General features: G+C 46.2%; 1 protein-coding gene across 3 annotated transcripts; it reads right to left on the bottom strand.

The window, feature by feature from the left end:
* Positions 1 to 481: 481 nt before the first annotated feature.
* LOC113447598 (uncharacterized) lies at positions 482 to 16117 on the bottom strand. 3 transcript variants are annotated; one of them, XM_026717871.2, is made up of 8 exons: positions 15021 to 16117; positions 13568 to 13640; positions 12416 to 12490; positions 9993 to 10220; positions 4065 to 6313; positions 3114 to 3271; positions 2044 to 2177; positions 482 to 614 (listed from the first exon to the last, which is right to left on the bottom strand). In XM_026717871.2, exons 2-5 carry the CDS (start codon positions 13599 to 13601, stop codon positions 4449 to 4451), a joined length of 2202 nt encoding a protein of 733 aa, XP_026573656.1. In that variant the 5' UTR covers positions 13602 to 13640; positions 15021 to 16117; the 3' UTR covers positions 482 to 614; positions 2044 to 2177; positions 3114 to 3271; positions 4065 to 4448. The 3 variants fall into 3 exon arrangements, with proteins under 3 accessions (XP_026573656.1, XP_026573657.1, XP_087779558.1); XM_026717872.2 differs by lacking the exons at positions 482 to 614; positions 3114 to 3271 and having other exon boundaries at positions 624 to 2177; XM_087923432.1 differs by lacking the exons at positions 482 to 614; positions 13568 to 13640 and having other exon boundaries at positions 624 to 2177.

Raw genomic sequence — 16117 nt, 5'->3', positions numbered from 1 at the left:
GGAGGAGACCTTGATCCTCTTCATGGGCTGCAGCTGTGACAACTGAATAAGAGAATGAACATGCGTACAGGCGAGCGCTGGAAACAAAGGTTGGAAATATCTCTAGTTTATGGTTCCTCTCTTGAATTTGGTGTCCTTCCCAGTGTGGGTTATCTGTGGATGTCCTCCAGCCCTTATCTTGCCTGATTTGTGTTGCTTTTTTCCTTCTTCATGTAACTGTTTGTATGGGAGTTTTTTGTCTTCGGTCAAGAATATTTGGAGCTTGGAAGCAAAGTGAAGGGGCTTCACCTGTTTTCTGTGACTGTGTTTGTTTTGTATCCCATCCTGGGTCATCACAGGCTCCATTACAGTTGTAACTCAAAGGCTACCTGTAGCTAGAGGCTGGACAAAAGGCGGAGGAGTGAGGAAATCAGACGTTTCTAACATCAAGCCTGACAAGTCCCACCTCCACTGAGAACAAACTTGCTGCGTGGTTGCATCACGCTTTCCATCAGTTTTATTGAGAAAGAGGTGTAGTCAACTTGCTTAAGGAATGCACTGGCGTAAATTTGGTTCCATACGGTAGCTGTATGTTCTCTTTCACATTCCAACAATGTATGTTCTTTCTTCATTTACTTCAAAATCAGAAAAAAAGGACATTGTTAGCACCCTGCATGCTGTTTTACCAGGAAATATCAGTTAAGGATTGGCAAGTTTCATATTGGAGGAGGAGGAGGACCATACTAGTCTATGGCAGCCAAAAACCAGGAACATTCCAGTATCAACTTTTCATATGAAATAATTTAATGAAAAGGGTAAAGGTTCTGGTGTATTGTCTATGGATATTCTCAGTTATCCAGGTCATGGTTGCCCCAAAGGTGCTTTTTCAAGAGGAAACTGGACTTTCTTTGTTTTTCTTTGAAGACGTTTTGCTTCATTTGCACTACTCAGATGACACCAAGGACACCACGAAGCCTCCAAGTGGCCTCAATGACTTTCTAAAAGAATACAAATAACCAGCTGTCTCCAAGGAGTATAAACCCTTCCCCGCCATCCGCTCAGAGCTGAAGAAGCTTCTTGGATGAAAAGTGCAATGTTTTTAAAGAAAAGCAAGAAAGCCCAGTTGCCTCTTGGAAAAAAACACCTTTGGGACATTTGGGTATATTAAGTCGTTTCTCCGATTCTTCTTTGAGTTACTAAATATGGCAACTCTTAAAATTCTTTAGGAGGCTGATTTTTAAAAAGTTAAGTGTTCGTGGATTTAAAAATTAATGGGATTATATAGAAATTAACAGGAAGGAACGCACAATTCATGTTGTTTTCTTGCTTTATGATCCCACTAAATTTTAAAGTGAGGAAGGGATGTTCTATCCCTTTATTAATCCAAACATTAGTGTTTTCTGCTTCCTGGAAATCGCTTCAAAAATTCTTCCTCTTTTGTTTTTTTAAATCTTCATATTTTAAAAATACTGCAAAAACTGCTTAATAGTGATAATCGTTTCACTAAATACACAAAAGATGAATTTTCAAATTGTGTGCAGCAGTTGACAACTAGTCATTTAGTGATCGTTCAAAGTTAGAATGGCACTCAAAAAAGTGATTTATAACAGTTCCTCTCACGACTGTCAAAGCCACCTCATGATCATGTGATCAAAATTTTGGCACTTGGCAACCAACTAATGTATTTACAATGGTTGCGGCATCCTGGGGTCACCAATTCTGACCTTTCCAGCTGTCTTCCGACAAGCAAAGTTAGTGAGGGAACTCAGATTTGCTTAATGGCCACATGATTGGCTTAAGAACTATGGCAAAAAAGGTCGTAACATTGGGTGCGACTCACTTAACAACCACCTTGCTTAGCAACCAAAATTCTTGTCTCAGTTGTGGTTGTAATTCGAGGACTACCTGTATGTGCATGTGTTGTATGTGCATCTATGTATATAGAGAGTATTTAAACTACTGGCTTCTGATTAGGATGACAATTATGAACCAGAAAACTTGGCAGCTTTTCCCACCACAGAAGTGTTGGAAGACAAGGCACATGAGATGGGCTGCTAAACATACGCCAGAGGGCGCTGTCTCTCGCCTAGGCAGCTGCCAGCCCCAAATTGTCCCATTTTTCTCAGTCTTGCTGAACCAGATGTTGTGTTCTCTGTCTTCCGAGAGCATCTTCCTCTGTTTTCCCTTTTATAAATAATCTGCAGCACCAAAATAAAAATTGGGGGAAGACAAAACAAGAAGGTCAGAAGTGAGAGGACATCAAAGAAGAAAGATACAGTGTGGGATATGCAGGTGAGGATGTATCTGCCTTAGAAACTTAAAAAGCAGTTTTGGATCTGTTGAACTGGCAGCATTTCTCTCACAAAGGCTCCTGAGGCTTAGTTTGGTGACAGCGCTTAGAATTCACTCAAACAGGGAATTGCTGAACTACACCAAGTGGCTTCCCGGACTGTAGAATTGCTCGTTTGAGCTGTTGGGACTTATACTTTAGCACCCTCTGGAAAGCAATAGGCCTCCAAACTTTCCTCTTCAGAATTCCCAAACCTTTGGAAAGAATTGAAGATTTGGCCTGAGTGACACACACCACAGGATGAGGTAGGGACACGGGTGTCCACGCAGGACAAAAAAGTCAAGATTGTGGCCACCACCTCTCAACCGGAGCCCCGTTCCTTTTTTAGCTGTGTTGCAATGCACCTAAGCAATAGCACTAGGTTTATATACTGCTCCACAGTACTTTACGGTATACTCTGGGTGGCTTGTAATGTCAGCATATTGTCCCCAACAATTCTGGCTCCTCAATATACTGACTGCAGAAGGATGGAAGGCTGAGCCAACCTTGAGCCGGTTAGGATTGAACTCCTGGTAGTGGGCAGAGTTTGCCTGAAATGCTGCATTCTAACCCCTCGCCAATGCAGCTCATAGAAAAGGGTGGAGCTTTCATCCTGTGGTCATGTCTACCATCGTAATTTTTTTGACCCTCCCTGCGGACACCTTATGTGGGTGAAAGAATTGACTACGTCAGAATATAGTGAAAGATATTGTCAAATTAAGACTCTCCCCCCCACACGCACTCCACCACACACATGCACACAGCAGGGCAGAAGCTCATAGGTGCAAGAAAAAAAACTCTGTACCCAGCTTTTCCTCAGATGTTTTCCAATTGCATGGAGTCTGACATATAAAGCAGCCTCAAAAATGCGATTCCTTGCCATAAATTCTGCAAAGGGACAGGACGTCGTATCCTACTGTGATTCATTCCTTCTTGTCTTGCCAGATGTGTAGACAAGGTTGGCTAGAAAGACAAGAGTGACTGTTCAATACTCTGGGGCAGTGGTCACCAACCAGTGGGCCAGTGACCACTGGTGGGCCGCGAGAAAATTTTGGTAGTCCGCAGAGAAATGTCACCCCCAAAGCAATTAATCCAGGCTGTGTGGGAACACACTGCTTGCGTTGTTTGCATTGTGAACAACATGAGATAGTGAGGGGGGGGGGTGGAAGGGCAGAGAGGGGAAGTTGCTCCACTCGCCCCACGTGCCTGGCCTGGCTACTGGGCTGCTTCTTTCTGCTTCTTCTACTTCTGTCTGCACACAAAGTAAGCATCAAAAGTCTTTCTTTTTCTCCCCCAAACTCTGCCAGAAATGAGTCTTTGGGACTCTGCAAGGCATCCTGCTCTAAGAGGCTGTGCCGGTGTGACAAGTCTCACAAAGACTCATTTCTGGTAGAGTTTGGGGGAGAGAAAGAAAGACCTCCGCTGCTTCTGCTGTTTTCCTTGCATGAAGCCAAAAGTCTCTCCCCTACCCCAAGAACAGAGCTGGAGAAGGGTATCCTGCGATCTCAAATAAAGAATGATCGATCGGTAGGAAAACAGGGTGGGGAATTTTCCCAGGGTCTCTGCTGCGTTCCGCAGAACCCTGGGAAAATGTCAGCAAGCTGCCGTCATCAAAATTCATATTAGTGGTCTGCAGAATTTAAAATTATGAGTTTGGTGGTTCCTGAGGTTCAAAAGGTTGGCGACCCCTGCTCCGGGGTATGGATAGCTTATTAGCAGCTGCTAATATTCCCCCTCCCAACCTGCCAAGGCTTACCAGCGTCATGGATACTGCAGCTGCCAACTTGCTCTTTCTCTTCCAGCCAAGCTGGTACCCGGCGTGGTTCTAGTCCTGGTGGAAGACGGAGAGTTTGATGCTGTCCCACAACGATGCAGAAGGCAGGAAGAAGGAAAAGGGTCGAGCCCCTTTGCTGGGCAGCCCTGGAGCAACCTCCTTCACTGATGCACGCTCCCCATTTCCTCCTGCTTCTCCCTTTCCAGCTTCATTCTGGGTGGCCCAGCGAAAACAGGGCAGGGGAAGAGAGAGTGAAGCTCAGTCAACAGGGAAGAAGGAAGAAGCAAAACCAGAAAGGATTGGGGAGGGCAGCTAGAAGGAAGACATGGAGCAGGAATAGAGAAAAGAAGCCGGAAGGGGGAAAAATCAATTGATGAGAGAAACCTGGGCTGTGTCTGGAGCAGGGGCCACGTAGGCTGGATGGGGAAAACCCTGGGATGAGAAGGGGAGAGTCCAAGGCAGCTCCAAACCAGGGAGGGGAAGAGGGGAGGGCGAGGGAGGGAAGGCAGGTAAGGGAGGGAGAGGGCTGGGAGATGAAAAGGAGGTGGGGAAGACGGAGGTGGGCAGAGGAATGGCTGGCTTGTGCGGGTTGGGGGCAAGCAATGGGGAAGGGACTGGACCAGCTGAGTCCTTCTGGCCGCCGTGGGTGCGCCGGTGACGGTTCAGGTGAGAGCTGCGGCTGAAGCATTTGCTGCAGAGGCTGCACTTGTAGGGCTTCTCCCCCGTGTGGGTGCGCTGGTGGATGGTCAGCTCCGAGCGCTGGACGAAGGCCTTGCCACACTCCCCGCAGGCGTAGGGCTTCTCCCCCAGATGGGTGCGCTGGTGAGTCAGCAAGTTGGAACTGACACTGAAGCACTTGCCACAGGTGTCGCAGCGGTACGGCTTCTCCCCGGTGTGCATGCGCTGGTGGATGGTCAGGTCTGACTTCTGGATGAAGCCCTTGCCACACTCCCCGCACGAGAACGGCTTCTCCCCGGTGTGGATGCGCTGGTGCTTCATCAGCGCCGAGCGCTGGGCAAAGGCTTTCCCACAACCCTCACACTTGTAGGGCTTCTCTACAAGACCCGGAGGCTGAACGGGAAGCTTGCTCAGGCTCTTCCCACAGTCCAAGCAATGGCCGCCGCGAGTGAGACGCCCTTTGCCACCGTACAGCTGGTATTTCAGGGTCTGCTTGGCCCCACTGCTGAGGAGGAACGTTTTCACATGTTCGGGGCAGCAGTGGGCAGCTGCAGCCACCGCCAGGGCTTGGTGGACTCTCTGGTGCCGGTCGAGATGGGAACTCACAGAAAACCCCCGGCCACACTGGGCACAGGTATACGGGCGTTCCCCGGTGTGCACCCGCTGGTGGCGCTCCAGGTCGGAACGCTGGATGAACCTCTTGCCACAGTCGGCACAGGGGAACGGGCGCTCCCCTGTGTGAATGCGCTGGTGCTGCGCCAGGTTGGAGCTGCGGCTGAACCGCTTCCCACAGGCACTGCAGGGGTACGGGCGCTCCCCTGAATGGGTCTTACGGTGCTTAGCGAGAGCAGAGCGTTGCCCAAAACATTTCCCACAGTCGGGACAGTAGTGGGTAGTGGGGACCAGAGAGGTGGCCGAAGGCTGCTCCTGAGGGTTGTCTTGGTGGGTGCGCCTGTGCCGGTCGAGGTGGGAGCTGATGGAGAAGCATTTCCCACAGTCCTGGCAGACGTAAGGCCGCTCCCCTGTGTGCACCCGCTGATGACGCTCCAGATCCGATTTCTGGGTGAAGGCCTTGCCGCAGGCTGCACAGGGAAAGGGACGTTCCCTTGTGTGCACCCGCTGGTGCTGCACCAGGTTGGAGCTGCGGTTGAATCTTTTGCCACAAGCCACACACAGGTAGGGCTTCTCCCCCGTGTGGATCTTCTGGTGTTTAGCCAGGATGGAGTGTTGCCGGAAGCAACGTCCACACTCGGTGCATTGGTGTGGTCTCTCTGGTGTGGGCATACTGTGGCCTCGACCACTGCCACTCATGCTTTTCTGCCCACACTCCCCACACACCCCAGACTTTTCCAGGTGCCTTTGACTGTTGGGATTTTTCCCTTCCTGCTGATGCACCGCGGAGTTTTGAGGAGGCTGTTGGCCCTTTAGGCTCTGCAGGCACCAACTGCTGCTTGTACAAGCCTCATCTGGGCTGATAGATCTCCTTGAAGGTGGTGCCTCCTTCTGCACATGGTCTTGTTCTGGCTGCAACTCTTCTTCATTCTCCCCAGCAGCTGGAATAGAAATTGGAAGATAAGAAGCAGCAAGACCAACTCAAAATGATTAATTTTCTCAAAGTTATGTCCTTTGGGGCTTTGGGAATGGCTCTCCTACCAGCTCCATCATCCACAGATAACAAAAGAGGGCTGCAATAATCCAGATCTCCACTAGGCACAAACAAGGATAATTTTCTGGGTCTCTTTGCTACCATCAAGTGGCTTTTTTTGTTCAGCCCAGAGATGGTAGCCCTGCTCCAGTCCAGGGTGACGCGATGACAGTGGTTAAGATGCTGGGCTTGTCGTCTGGAAAGCTGACAGCCCAGGTTTGAGACCCAAGCATTGTGTAGTGGGGTGAGCTCCCATTCCTCACCCTTAGCTCCTGTGAATCTAGCAATTCAAAAGCATGCAAACACGAAACAGGTACCACTTTGGTGGGAAAGTAACAGCACTCTGTAACGTTATGCTGGCCACATGACCACAGAAACATCTACAGACAGCATTGGCTTAACGGCCCTTGAAATAGAGATGACCACCCTCCCCTATAGTCAGCTACAACTAGCAGAGTAAAACCCACATCGGAACTTCTTTACCTACTCCACTTCATATAGCCAAGTCCAATGGATGAAAGGCATTCCAGTGAAACCCAACACACCATGATCAGTCCCTTCTTCAAACCCTACTCATTGCTCTGGTCCCTTAGCTCATCTGTTCCTCCAGAAATAACTAGTTCTGCCCTGATGGCACATTAGGAGGAAGTTCTCAGATCTGACAACGTTCTCTATCATCAGACTGGAGGATACAGCATAGTCTTCTTCACACTGGGGTTATTCCAAAATTCACAGCTCAAGCTACAAGGGGGGAAAAAACCAAGTCTTTTACTTTCTCACACACATTTATACATACCAATTTCAGGATTTCTTTCAAAAATAGAAAAGCTTGCTGCTGTAAAACTAAACTGAAACTCCTCTCCTCTGCTTGTGTTTTGCATTTGGAACAGATCTCTTTTCAGGTGGGGAGGGGGAGCAGAACTCCTTAGCATCAGAGCGTGTTAATAATAATATATGAAATACTAATGCTCTGATGGTCATTTGGAAAAACCCTTTCTTAGTGAGCACCTAGAAGCCAAAGGGAATAGAGGTGCCAAATTTCAAGTTTGTAGGCTTTATGGTTCTGGAGATTTTGTGATGATACATGAGTGGTATTTCGCTTTTGTATGAGTAGCTAATCCATCCTCCACACAATTAAAAGTCCAGAGTGGGATAATTCTATCAGTTCCTGCCTGGAATCACTGAATTGTCCAATAACATGACTGAGGGCAAATATCAAAAGAGCAGGCATTATGCATGCTGGGCTCTAAGGACAATCTGTAGGACTCACCTGACCTTCAGAGATCTGACTTCCAAAATCCCCGAGGAAAGAGATGAACCACAAAGAGATTCACATAAAGATAGCAAACTCCTCATGCAATGTCACAGCTCTCCTTGCAACCGCCATTTATCAAAAGCAGAGATAGCAATCCTGTGGCTCTCTAAGTGATATTGAACGGCACTTCCAATCAGCCTCTGACAACAAGCCCAGATGTCAACAGGATTGGCAACTGGAACCCAAGAACATCTGGGTGGTACAGTAATGGATGACCCACTCCTTCTCCAAAGGTAAGAACCGGCATAACTTAAATACAGTACTTAATATTCAGATAATTTAGATGCAGATCTTCTAAGAACTGGATCTTGGATCTTAGAATTTCTTGGATCGAAGAACTGACTGTAGGAAATCCTTGATACATATGGTTAGTGAGAGAGTAAATACATCTGGCACAAAGAGAAAATGCGGTGGCCTTAACAGGATTGGAGGTTTTCATTGACTTGATGAAAGTAAACATTGTGTCCTCGTTGAAACGAAAGATACACAAAGTTATCCTGTTAACTATTTCTTCTTCAGTATGAAATACACGACAGGTCAGTTGGGCTGCAAATACAGCAGATGTAGGAGCTTATAAATTTTGGGCCTGCTTTGCATGGGGGGAAGCTGTTATTCTTGCAATAGATTCATCAGTGTTCAACCAGGGGGAGATAATGTGTTTTTCTCTTTTGTTTTGTTTGTTTTTAAATTCACATTTTTAAATGTTCTTGCCTAGTTTCGTTTTATCTCTGTTAAACTTTTTCCTTTGGATTTTGTATTTTAATCTTCTGAATAAAATAAAAAATTGAGATTAAAAAAAACAAAAGGAGCAGATGTTGCTCCTTTCTTCATCTGAATAACAGAGTTGGAAGGGACCTTGGAGGTCTTCTAGTCCACCCCCCTGCTCAAGCAGAAGACCCTATACCATGCCAGACAAATGGCTGTTCAGCCTCCTCTTAAAAGCCTCCAGTGTCGGAACACCCATAACTTCTGAAGGCAAAGCTGTTCCACTGACCCATTGTTCTGACTGTCAGGAAATGTCTCCTTAGTTCTAGGTTGCTTCTCTCCTTGATGAGTTTCCATCCATTGCTTCGTTGTCCTGCCCTCAGGTGCTTTGGAGAAGAGCTTGACCCCTTCTTCTTTGTGGCAGTGTCTTAAATATTGGAACCCTGTTAACATGTCACCCCCTAATCCTTCTTTTCACTAGACTGGACAAGCCCAATTCCAGCAACCGTTCTTTATATGTTTTAGCCTCCAGCCCCCTAATCATCTTTTCTGCACTCTTTCCAGAGGGTCTACATCTTTTTTATAATATGGGGACCAACACCGGATACAGTATTTTAAGTGTGATCTTATTAAAGCTTTATAAATCAGTACTAACACTTCATGTGATCTTGATTCTATCCCTGTGTTAATGCAACCTAGGATTACGTTCGCTTTTTTGGGCTGCTGCAGCACACTGCTGGCTCATATTTAAGCGATTGTCCGCCACATCTCAGAGTTATGGCTATTGAGCCAGGTTTCATAATGAAAAGGACTAGGGGTGACATGATAGAGTTAGATAGTGTTCCAATATCTCAGGGGCTGCCACAAAGAAGAGGGAGTCAAGCTATTCCCCAAAGCATCTGAGGGCAGGACAAGAAGCAATGGGGGAAAACTAATCTAGGAGAGAAGCAATTTGGAACTAAGGAGGAATTTCCTGACAGTTAGAACAATTAATCAGTGGAACAATTTGCCTCCAGAAGTTGTGGATTATCCAACACTGGAAGTTTTTAAGAAGAGATTGGATAACCATTTGTCTGAATGGTGAAGAGTTTCCTGCCTAAGTGGACAATCATGTCTGAAATAGTTACAGGTTTCCTGCTGAGCAGGGGGTTGGCCTATTCTTATAGTCTTATTCTAATCTAGTCTGATTCTATTTTATCCTATACTGATTCTATTCTAGTCTGATTCTATTCTTATTCTTATTCTTAGGCTTAGGCTTAAGCTTAGGCTTAGCCTTATTCTGTTCTGTTCTGTTCTATTCTATTCTATTCTATTCTATTCTATTCTATTCTATTCTATTCTATTCTATTCTATTCTATTCTATTCTATTAATTCTTTATTCTATTCTATTCTATTCTATTCTATTCTATTCTATTCTATTCTATTCTATTCTATTTCTATTCTATTCTTATGCCATCCCAATCTGTTCAACTTGACTCCCTCTGTAGAGGCTTTCCCTGTTATTTTGCACAGTGTCATCCCCTTCGTTCCTAGCATTCCCACAGTTCCTGCAAGGAGACCATCTCACCTTCATCTCTGTGATTCTTAGGCGCTTTCTTCCTTGCTTTCCGCTTCCCCTCCTGGCTCTGCTCTTTCACCAGTTCCCGCAGCATCTTCTCCACTTGGCTCCTGCCAGCCGTCTGCAGGATGAAGCCCAGCTGGCGACGGAGGTCGGCATTGAGTCCACTTTCACTTGGGCCAGCTGCTTGGCTCTGCAACTGGGCCTGCGGGGCTTGGCTCCGTTCAGACTCCATGACTGCACCACAGAGACACAACGCAAACAGAGAGTTCCTGCATGGCTTTGACAACCGATCCAGGTGGAGAAAAAATGCTGAATTGCTCTAATGCCTTCATGTCTTGCTTAGGGTACAAATCAGCCAGAAAAGCTTTTCAGAGCACGGTTAATATTAAATTATTCTGGACTTATGCTTTGGATGGGGAGCCTGTTTCGCGTAGTGTTGAAGGTGTCAGGCTAGACACTGGGAGACTGTGAGTTCTAGTCCCAGCTAAAAAGCACAAAGCTAAGGAGGTGACTTTGGGCCAGTCACTTTCTCTCAGCCATAGGAAGGAGGCAATGGCAAACCACTTCTGGAAAACCTTGTGTCATGCCCCTGTCAGAATCTGAATCCAAGGAGGAATCCGGACAGCTGACAGGGAATGGGAGTGTGGCTCCGTCTGGGGAAGGGCAAAGTCTGGCTGAGCAAGGCAGGTGAGAGATAGAACAAGGGAGAGGGAGTTCAGAGGAAGACCCAGGCCTACCCCATCTTCATCCTAGGGCACGCAGGGAGGAACAGAGAAGAGAGCAATGTGAGTTGCATGGCTTGCTGGGGAGGAAAGGGCCCTGATTCCCTTCATTAGCCACAGCTGGGAAGACAGTTGATAAGAAAGGCAGGTTGCATGCAGCAGGCTGTTGGGAGCAAATGTGACTTTATCTTGTGGAGTATCTGTGTTCCTGGCATCTTCCCAACCGTGTGAGTTTTGCTGTACCTTCAAGTCTAATATTCTTCCTCCTGCCCTGCCAAACTAATTACTTCAGATTGGCTTGTTTGGACTTTAAGTTACAGTTTGTGTTGACCATGTTTTGGACTTAATTTTCTGCAGTCAAAGGCTGTTCCTGGGAGAGTTTTTTTCCAGCCAGAAGGTAACCTGGACATTGGGGACAAAGTTGAAGATAATAAAGGGACTCTTATTGATTATCTGTATTGCCTTTGTGCCATGCCCCGGGTCATCACACCTTGCCAAGAAAACTTGCAGGGACTTGTCCACAGTCTGCAAGAATTGGACATGATTAAAGGGAAGGGAAAAATGCTTTGGGTATAAATTTTATAGAGACATAGCTACAAAGGCTAGCTAAAGTGTTGGCAAACCTTATTTCCAAATGTTAGCCAAATACAAGAGCAACAGGACACTGGGGGAGAGTTAGCCACTTGCCTATCGAATTAGCATGGTCTCTTCCACTTGAGGCATTAGACAGCAACTCCAATAATTCCCGCCAGAGCATCCAAGGGTTGTGCCGGGTGAGAATTATGGAAGTCGTAAGTCAGTATGCCTGAAAGGCCTCGAGTTCAGAAAAACTGCTGACACAACTGCTGTTGCGATCCACTGATGTTGCGGTCATACTATTTGCGTTGGCACCCTGCCTTTCCTTCCACTTTAGATACAATGTCCATCTGGCTGACAACAGTTAAAAATAAAAGATAAAAAAGCAGCCACACCAGAAAATTATCACCAAGAAAAACTGGTGCAATAAGTTGCAGTATCCTAATAGCAATGTAGGCAGATGTGTTAAGGTCAAAGCTCTTCATGGCATTACAAAAAATACGACTGGGAAAAAAAGTTCTTTTTTCAAGGATAAACTCTAGAAACGGCCTTAACCCAGGATAGTAACCTCAGGGTAAAATGCAGCCTGCTCCAGCTGTTTCCAGCATGTCCTGGATAAATGCATTTATCTAATTCATATCCTGCTTTATTTTTTTTGTAAATAATTCAAGGCAGCAAACTATCTAATATACCTCCCTCCCTCTATTTTCCTCACAACAATAACCCTGTGAGGCAAGTTGGTCTGAGAGAGTGACGGGCCCAAAGTCACCAGATAGCTTTCATGCCTAAGGTGGGATTAGAACTCAGAGTCTCCTGGTTTCTAGTTTAGTGCCTTAACCCAGAGGTGGTATTCAGCAGGTTCTGACCAATTCTGGAGAACCAGTAGCAAAAATTTTGAGTAGTTCGGAGAACCAGCAAATACCACCTCTGACTGGAGATTTTACAGTCTCCTTCCCCTGTCATGCCCACCAAGCCACACCCACAAAACCGGTAGTAAAAAAATTTGAATTCCACCACTGCCTCAACCACTACACCAAACCGGCTCTCTGATTATGGCGGAAAGGAATCCAGGTTTCAGGGAATTTGAGCACCTATTCAGACACAGGGAGTCTCTTCCTTCTGCAGACTTACCAGGCCCAAGTCCTCTTCTTCTGTGGGATTCAGCAAAGGCAGTTATCCGAGGCCAACTGATTGCAATTTCCTCCGCTGCAGATGGGAGAAATGGAGGTTGCGGATCAGAAGACATCAAGGCACAACTACTCGTTGCATTGATATCAAGGAACTCAAAAAAAATATATGAGATATTCCCTTCATTTGATACCTACAATAATAAATCTGTGAAACTGGTTGGAAAGAAAGAGGGACTGGCTAAAGGATAGCCAGTGAGCCCCATGATCGAGTGGGAATTTTGAACCTGCCCTGAACCTCGTCCAATGCCCTAAGCATATTCTGCATTGTTTCCCACAAACATACACCACTTCAGATTTAAGGGAGTCCAAAGATTTTACATGCAAGCAATCATGAGTTCAAGTCCCAGCAGTTCCTAATTAGCTAGCAGGGAGAACTTTACCCTAAGATATTCCAGAATTGTGGCAATGCAGGCAAATAATATTAGGCGGGTACCTTCAGCCTTAAGCAAGGGTGTCCACAGGAAGTGTCACATAAGTTGAGAGGTAACCACCAACTAGCCTTTTGTGTTTTAGAGCCGTGGTGGCACAGTGGTTAGAATGCAGTATTGCAGGCTAATTCTGCTGACTGCCAGCAATTCCATTCACCCTGGCTCAAGATTGACCATCCTTGCAAGGTCGGTAAAATGAGGACCCAGACTGTTGGGAGCAATAGACTGACTCTGTAAACCACTTAGAGAGGGCTGTAAAAGCACTGTGAAGCGGTATATAAGTCTAAGTGCTGTTGCTATTTGGTGTCACCCCCGTGGGACAGCCCAGCAAATGTATCTGGATGTCAGGTTTCCCTTTGGCAGCCCTCAGAGTCTCTTCCAGCCAGGATTGCTGCCATAAACAGATCACAATTTAATAAAAAAAAAATCAAGGAAGCTATCCCCACCAATAAACCAAGTCTCACTGTGCTGCATTGTTCAATCAATCCATGTCCCCCCCACACACACACCCAGAAATGTTAATCATGGTTTCCTTGAGATAAGGAAAGAGGCTGCCCATTTTCAAAATTCAACTTTTGGATGGAAACTGCAGCAATGGATTAAGACTAGGAGCAGAGTCAGGAGAGATGACACCGCAACATCCTGGTGGATGAGAAGCTACTCACCCAGTGAGATCACGTTCTCATAGTTTTCTTGCATGACGTTGGTGACCGGGCGCTTCTGTGAATATCGCCAACCCTGAAATGACAACATCCTGCATGCTGAGCCAAGTGGCAGGACAGAGAGAAGCCTCTTGTGTGAACCATGATGGGGTTATGCAGCTGAAGACTAGGAACTTCAGGATTTGGACTACAGAGGTCACAAGGGGCAGGAATTTGCTCCTGGACAACAGGGAGCCGGAATACAAATTGACTTTCTCTTCCATAAGGAAATAAGAGCAAAAACGAGGCCCCATTAGAAAATCGGTAAATCTAGCCTGACTCTTGCAGATTGCAATGGATAACGGAGCTCCCTATGCTGAATGAGGCCATATTTTGCTGAACCTTTGTTTACCAAATCAAATACTACATTTTACAAGCAGTCCTCAACATGACCACAACTGAGACCAGAATTTCCATTGCTAAGCCAGGTGGTTGTTCAGTGAGTCACACCTGATTTTTGTTGTTAATTGTGGCCATTCATAATAACACAGCTTCCCCCTTTGACTTTGCTTGTGGAAAGCTGGCTGGCAAGGTCACAAGCGGCAATCACAGGACTCAGGACTCTGCAGCTATTGTAAATTAATGCCAACTGCCAAGCCCCTGAATTTTGATCACATGACTGTGGGGATGCTGCAATGGTCAAAAGTGTGAAAAACGGTCATAAGTCGCTTCCCCCCCCCCCCGCAGTGACATTGTAACTTTGAATGACCGCTAAATGAATTGTTGTTTTTGTTTGTTTTAATCTTTTGTAATTTTAATCTGTTTTTATATTCCTGTTTTTATAGCTGTTTTATTATACTTTTATTAAGCAGCTGAGAATTGCCTCAAATTGCAAGGTGGACAGCATATAAATGTAATAAATAAATCCTAGAACTGAGTTTGGTATATATATTATTTGATTATCCCCTTTTTTTGGTGTAGAGAATACATTCAACCACCCACAAACAGACTGGATTTGCACAATCTATTAATCTACCCCCAAACAGATCATGGTTAAAATTAGCCAAGCTGAACATGTACCAACGTGGATGATAGGTTTTTGATTGGCCAGGTTGCTGTGCAAACCCATTGCATGCTCAACTCCTCTGAAAGCCACCCACTAAGGGAAAAGCTGATTGGCAGAGTAAACTGGAGGAAGAAGGGTAAGCTATAGCAATGCATTATGCTTCCTAGCAGTAAATGAAGCTTCGTTGTAGGTCCTAAGAAAGCTGCCCATATAAAAGAATCAGAGAAATCCCAGAGACTGTAAAGGCCAATCTTTGCGTCTTAAGAGGTACACAAAGGAGGCTCAGCCAATCTAAGTGTACACATGTTGTACAATCCGACAGTAAAGATCTGAATTGAATTGAATTGAAGGGCCTTTGGCTTGAAGGCCAAAGAAAGGAAGTGTTTCTTCCCACAGTTATAATCAACTTACAGAATTCACACCCGCAAGAAGAATGGAAGATGGGAGGTTATCAATGGCTCCCTGTCAAGACGGCGGTGTAGAGCTTCCATATCCAAAGGCAAGCTACCTCTGAAATCAGTTGCAGAGGACATCCAGCAGGAAAAAAGGGGGCTGTTCTGTTGACCTGCCGTTCTGGCATTTCCAGTAGAGGCCTGGCTGGCCGCTGGAGGAACCAAGGATGAAGAGATGAGCAGTCGGGTCTTGCAAAAGGAGTTCTCCGGGATAGTCTACTTTCAAATCAACTCCCAACCCTGAATGCAACGGGACTCGCTCTCAAGGAAGCCAACAGCGGCTTCCAGCTTTGCCTCCGTCCTGTGGCTGCTCCTTTCGGCTCTTTCTCTTCTCCCACCGGAGAGAACCTGGTTTTTTGTTTTTGTTTTTTTCTCTCCCCTTCTGATGATCCGGACTTCTCCTTCCAAGTTCCGGAGTTTCCAGCTGTTTGTTGGCGAGCGCCGCCGTCGCTTCTGCTCCGCGATTTGCAGCCGTCTCTTTTAAACCCCGAGGGAGGAGCAGCTCCGGCTGTTTTCTTTTGGGAGGTGGGATGCCCCGATCCCTCGGGTTTCAGCCGCCACCTCCCGACCCAGGAAGCTCAACCCCGGATACGGCGAAAGGGAAGAGGTGAGTGGGAAGACCGCAGCCCCCAAAAGCCTGGAAATCCGGCAAGCCGGGGCCCTCTGCTGGCTTCCTCGATACCGGGGGGAAAAAAATCCCATTCACGCGCGTCTGGTTTGTCCCCTACATTGTGTGCTGTTTGGAAACGCCCATGTTTTAACCCGGGAGGAATGATGGGAAAGGGACAGATATAGTATAGCATATAAAATTATACATTGCAATGTCCCACCTGTCAATGAATACTTCAGCTTCAACCATAACAATACAAGAGCAAAGAATAGATACAAACTCAAGGTTAACTACACCAAACTTGATTGCAGGAAATATGACTTCAGCAGCAGAGTGGTCAATGTCTGGAATACTCTACCTGACTCTGTAGTTTCTTCCCCAAACCCCAAAAACTTTAACCTTAGACTGTCTACTATTGACCTCACCCCTTTCCTAAGAGGTCTGTA

The sequence above is a fragment of the Pseudonaja textilis genome, chromosome 2, assembly GCF_049901715.1.
Source record: "Pseudonaja textilis isolate UNSWEBS1 chromosome 2, rPseTex1.2, whole genome shotgun sequence".
NCBI lineage: Eukaryota > Metazoa > Chordata > Lepidosauria > Squamata > Elapidae > Pseudonaja > Pseudonaja textilis.
The sequence above is the reverse complement of the archived record's forward strand: the minus strand, read 5'-3'. Positions and strand labels throughout refer to the sequence as shown.

Bases quoted from the DNA above. Each gene is read 5' to 3' on its own strand.
- LOC113447598 (XM_026717871.2), bottom strand. From the start codon at position 13,601: ATGCAAGAAAACTATGAGAACGTGATCTCACTGG. The intron at 12,491-13,567 runs GTGAGTAGCTTC...TCCCATCTGCAG, and splicing joins TGAGAACGTGATCTCACTGG to CGGAGGAAATTGCAATCAGT. The intron at 10,221-12,415 runs GTAAGTCTGCAG...TCTGTGGTGCAG, and splicing joins AAGAAGAGGACTTGGGCCTG to TCATGGAGTCTGAACGGAGC.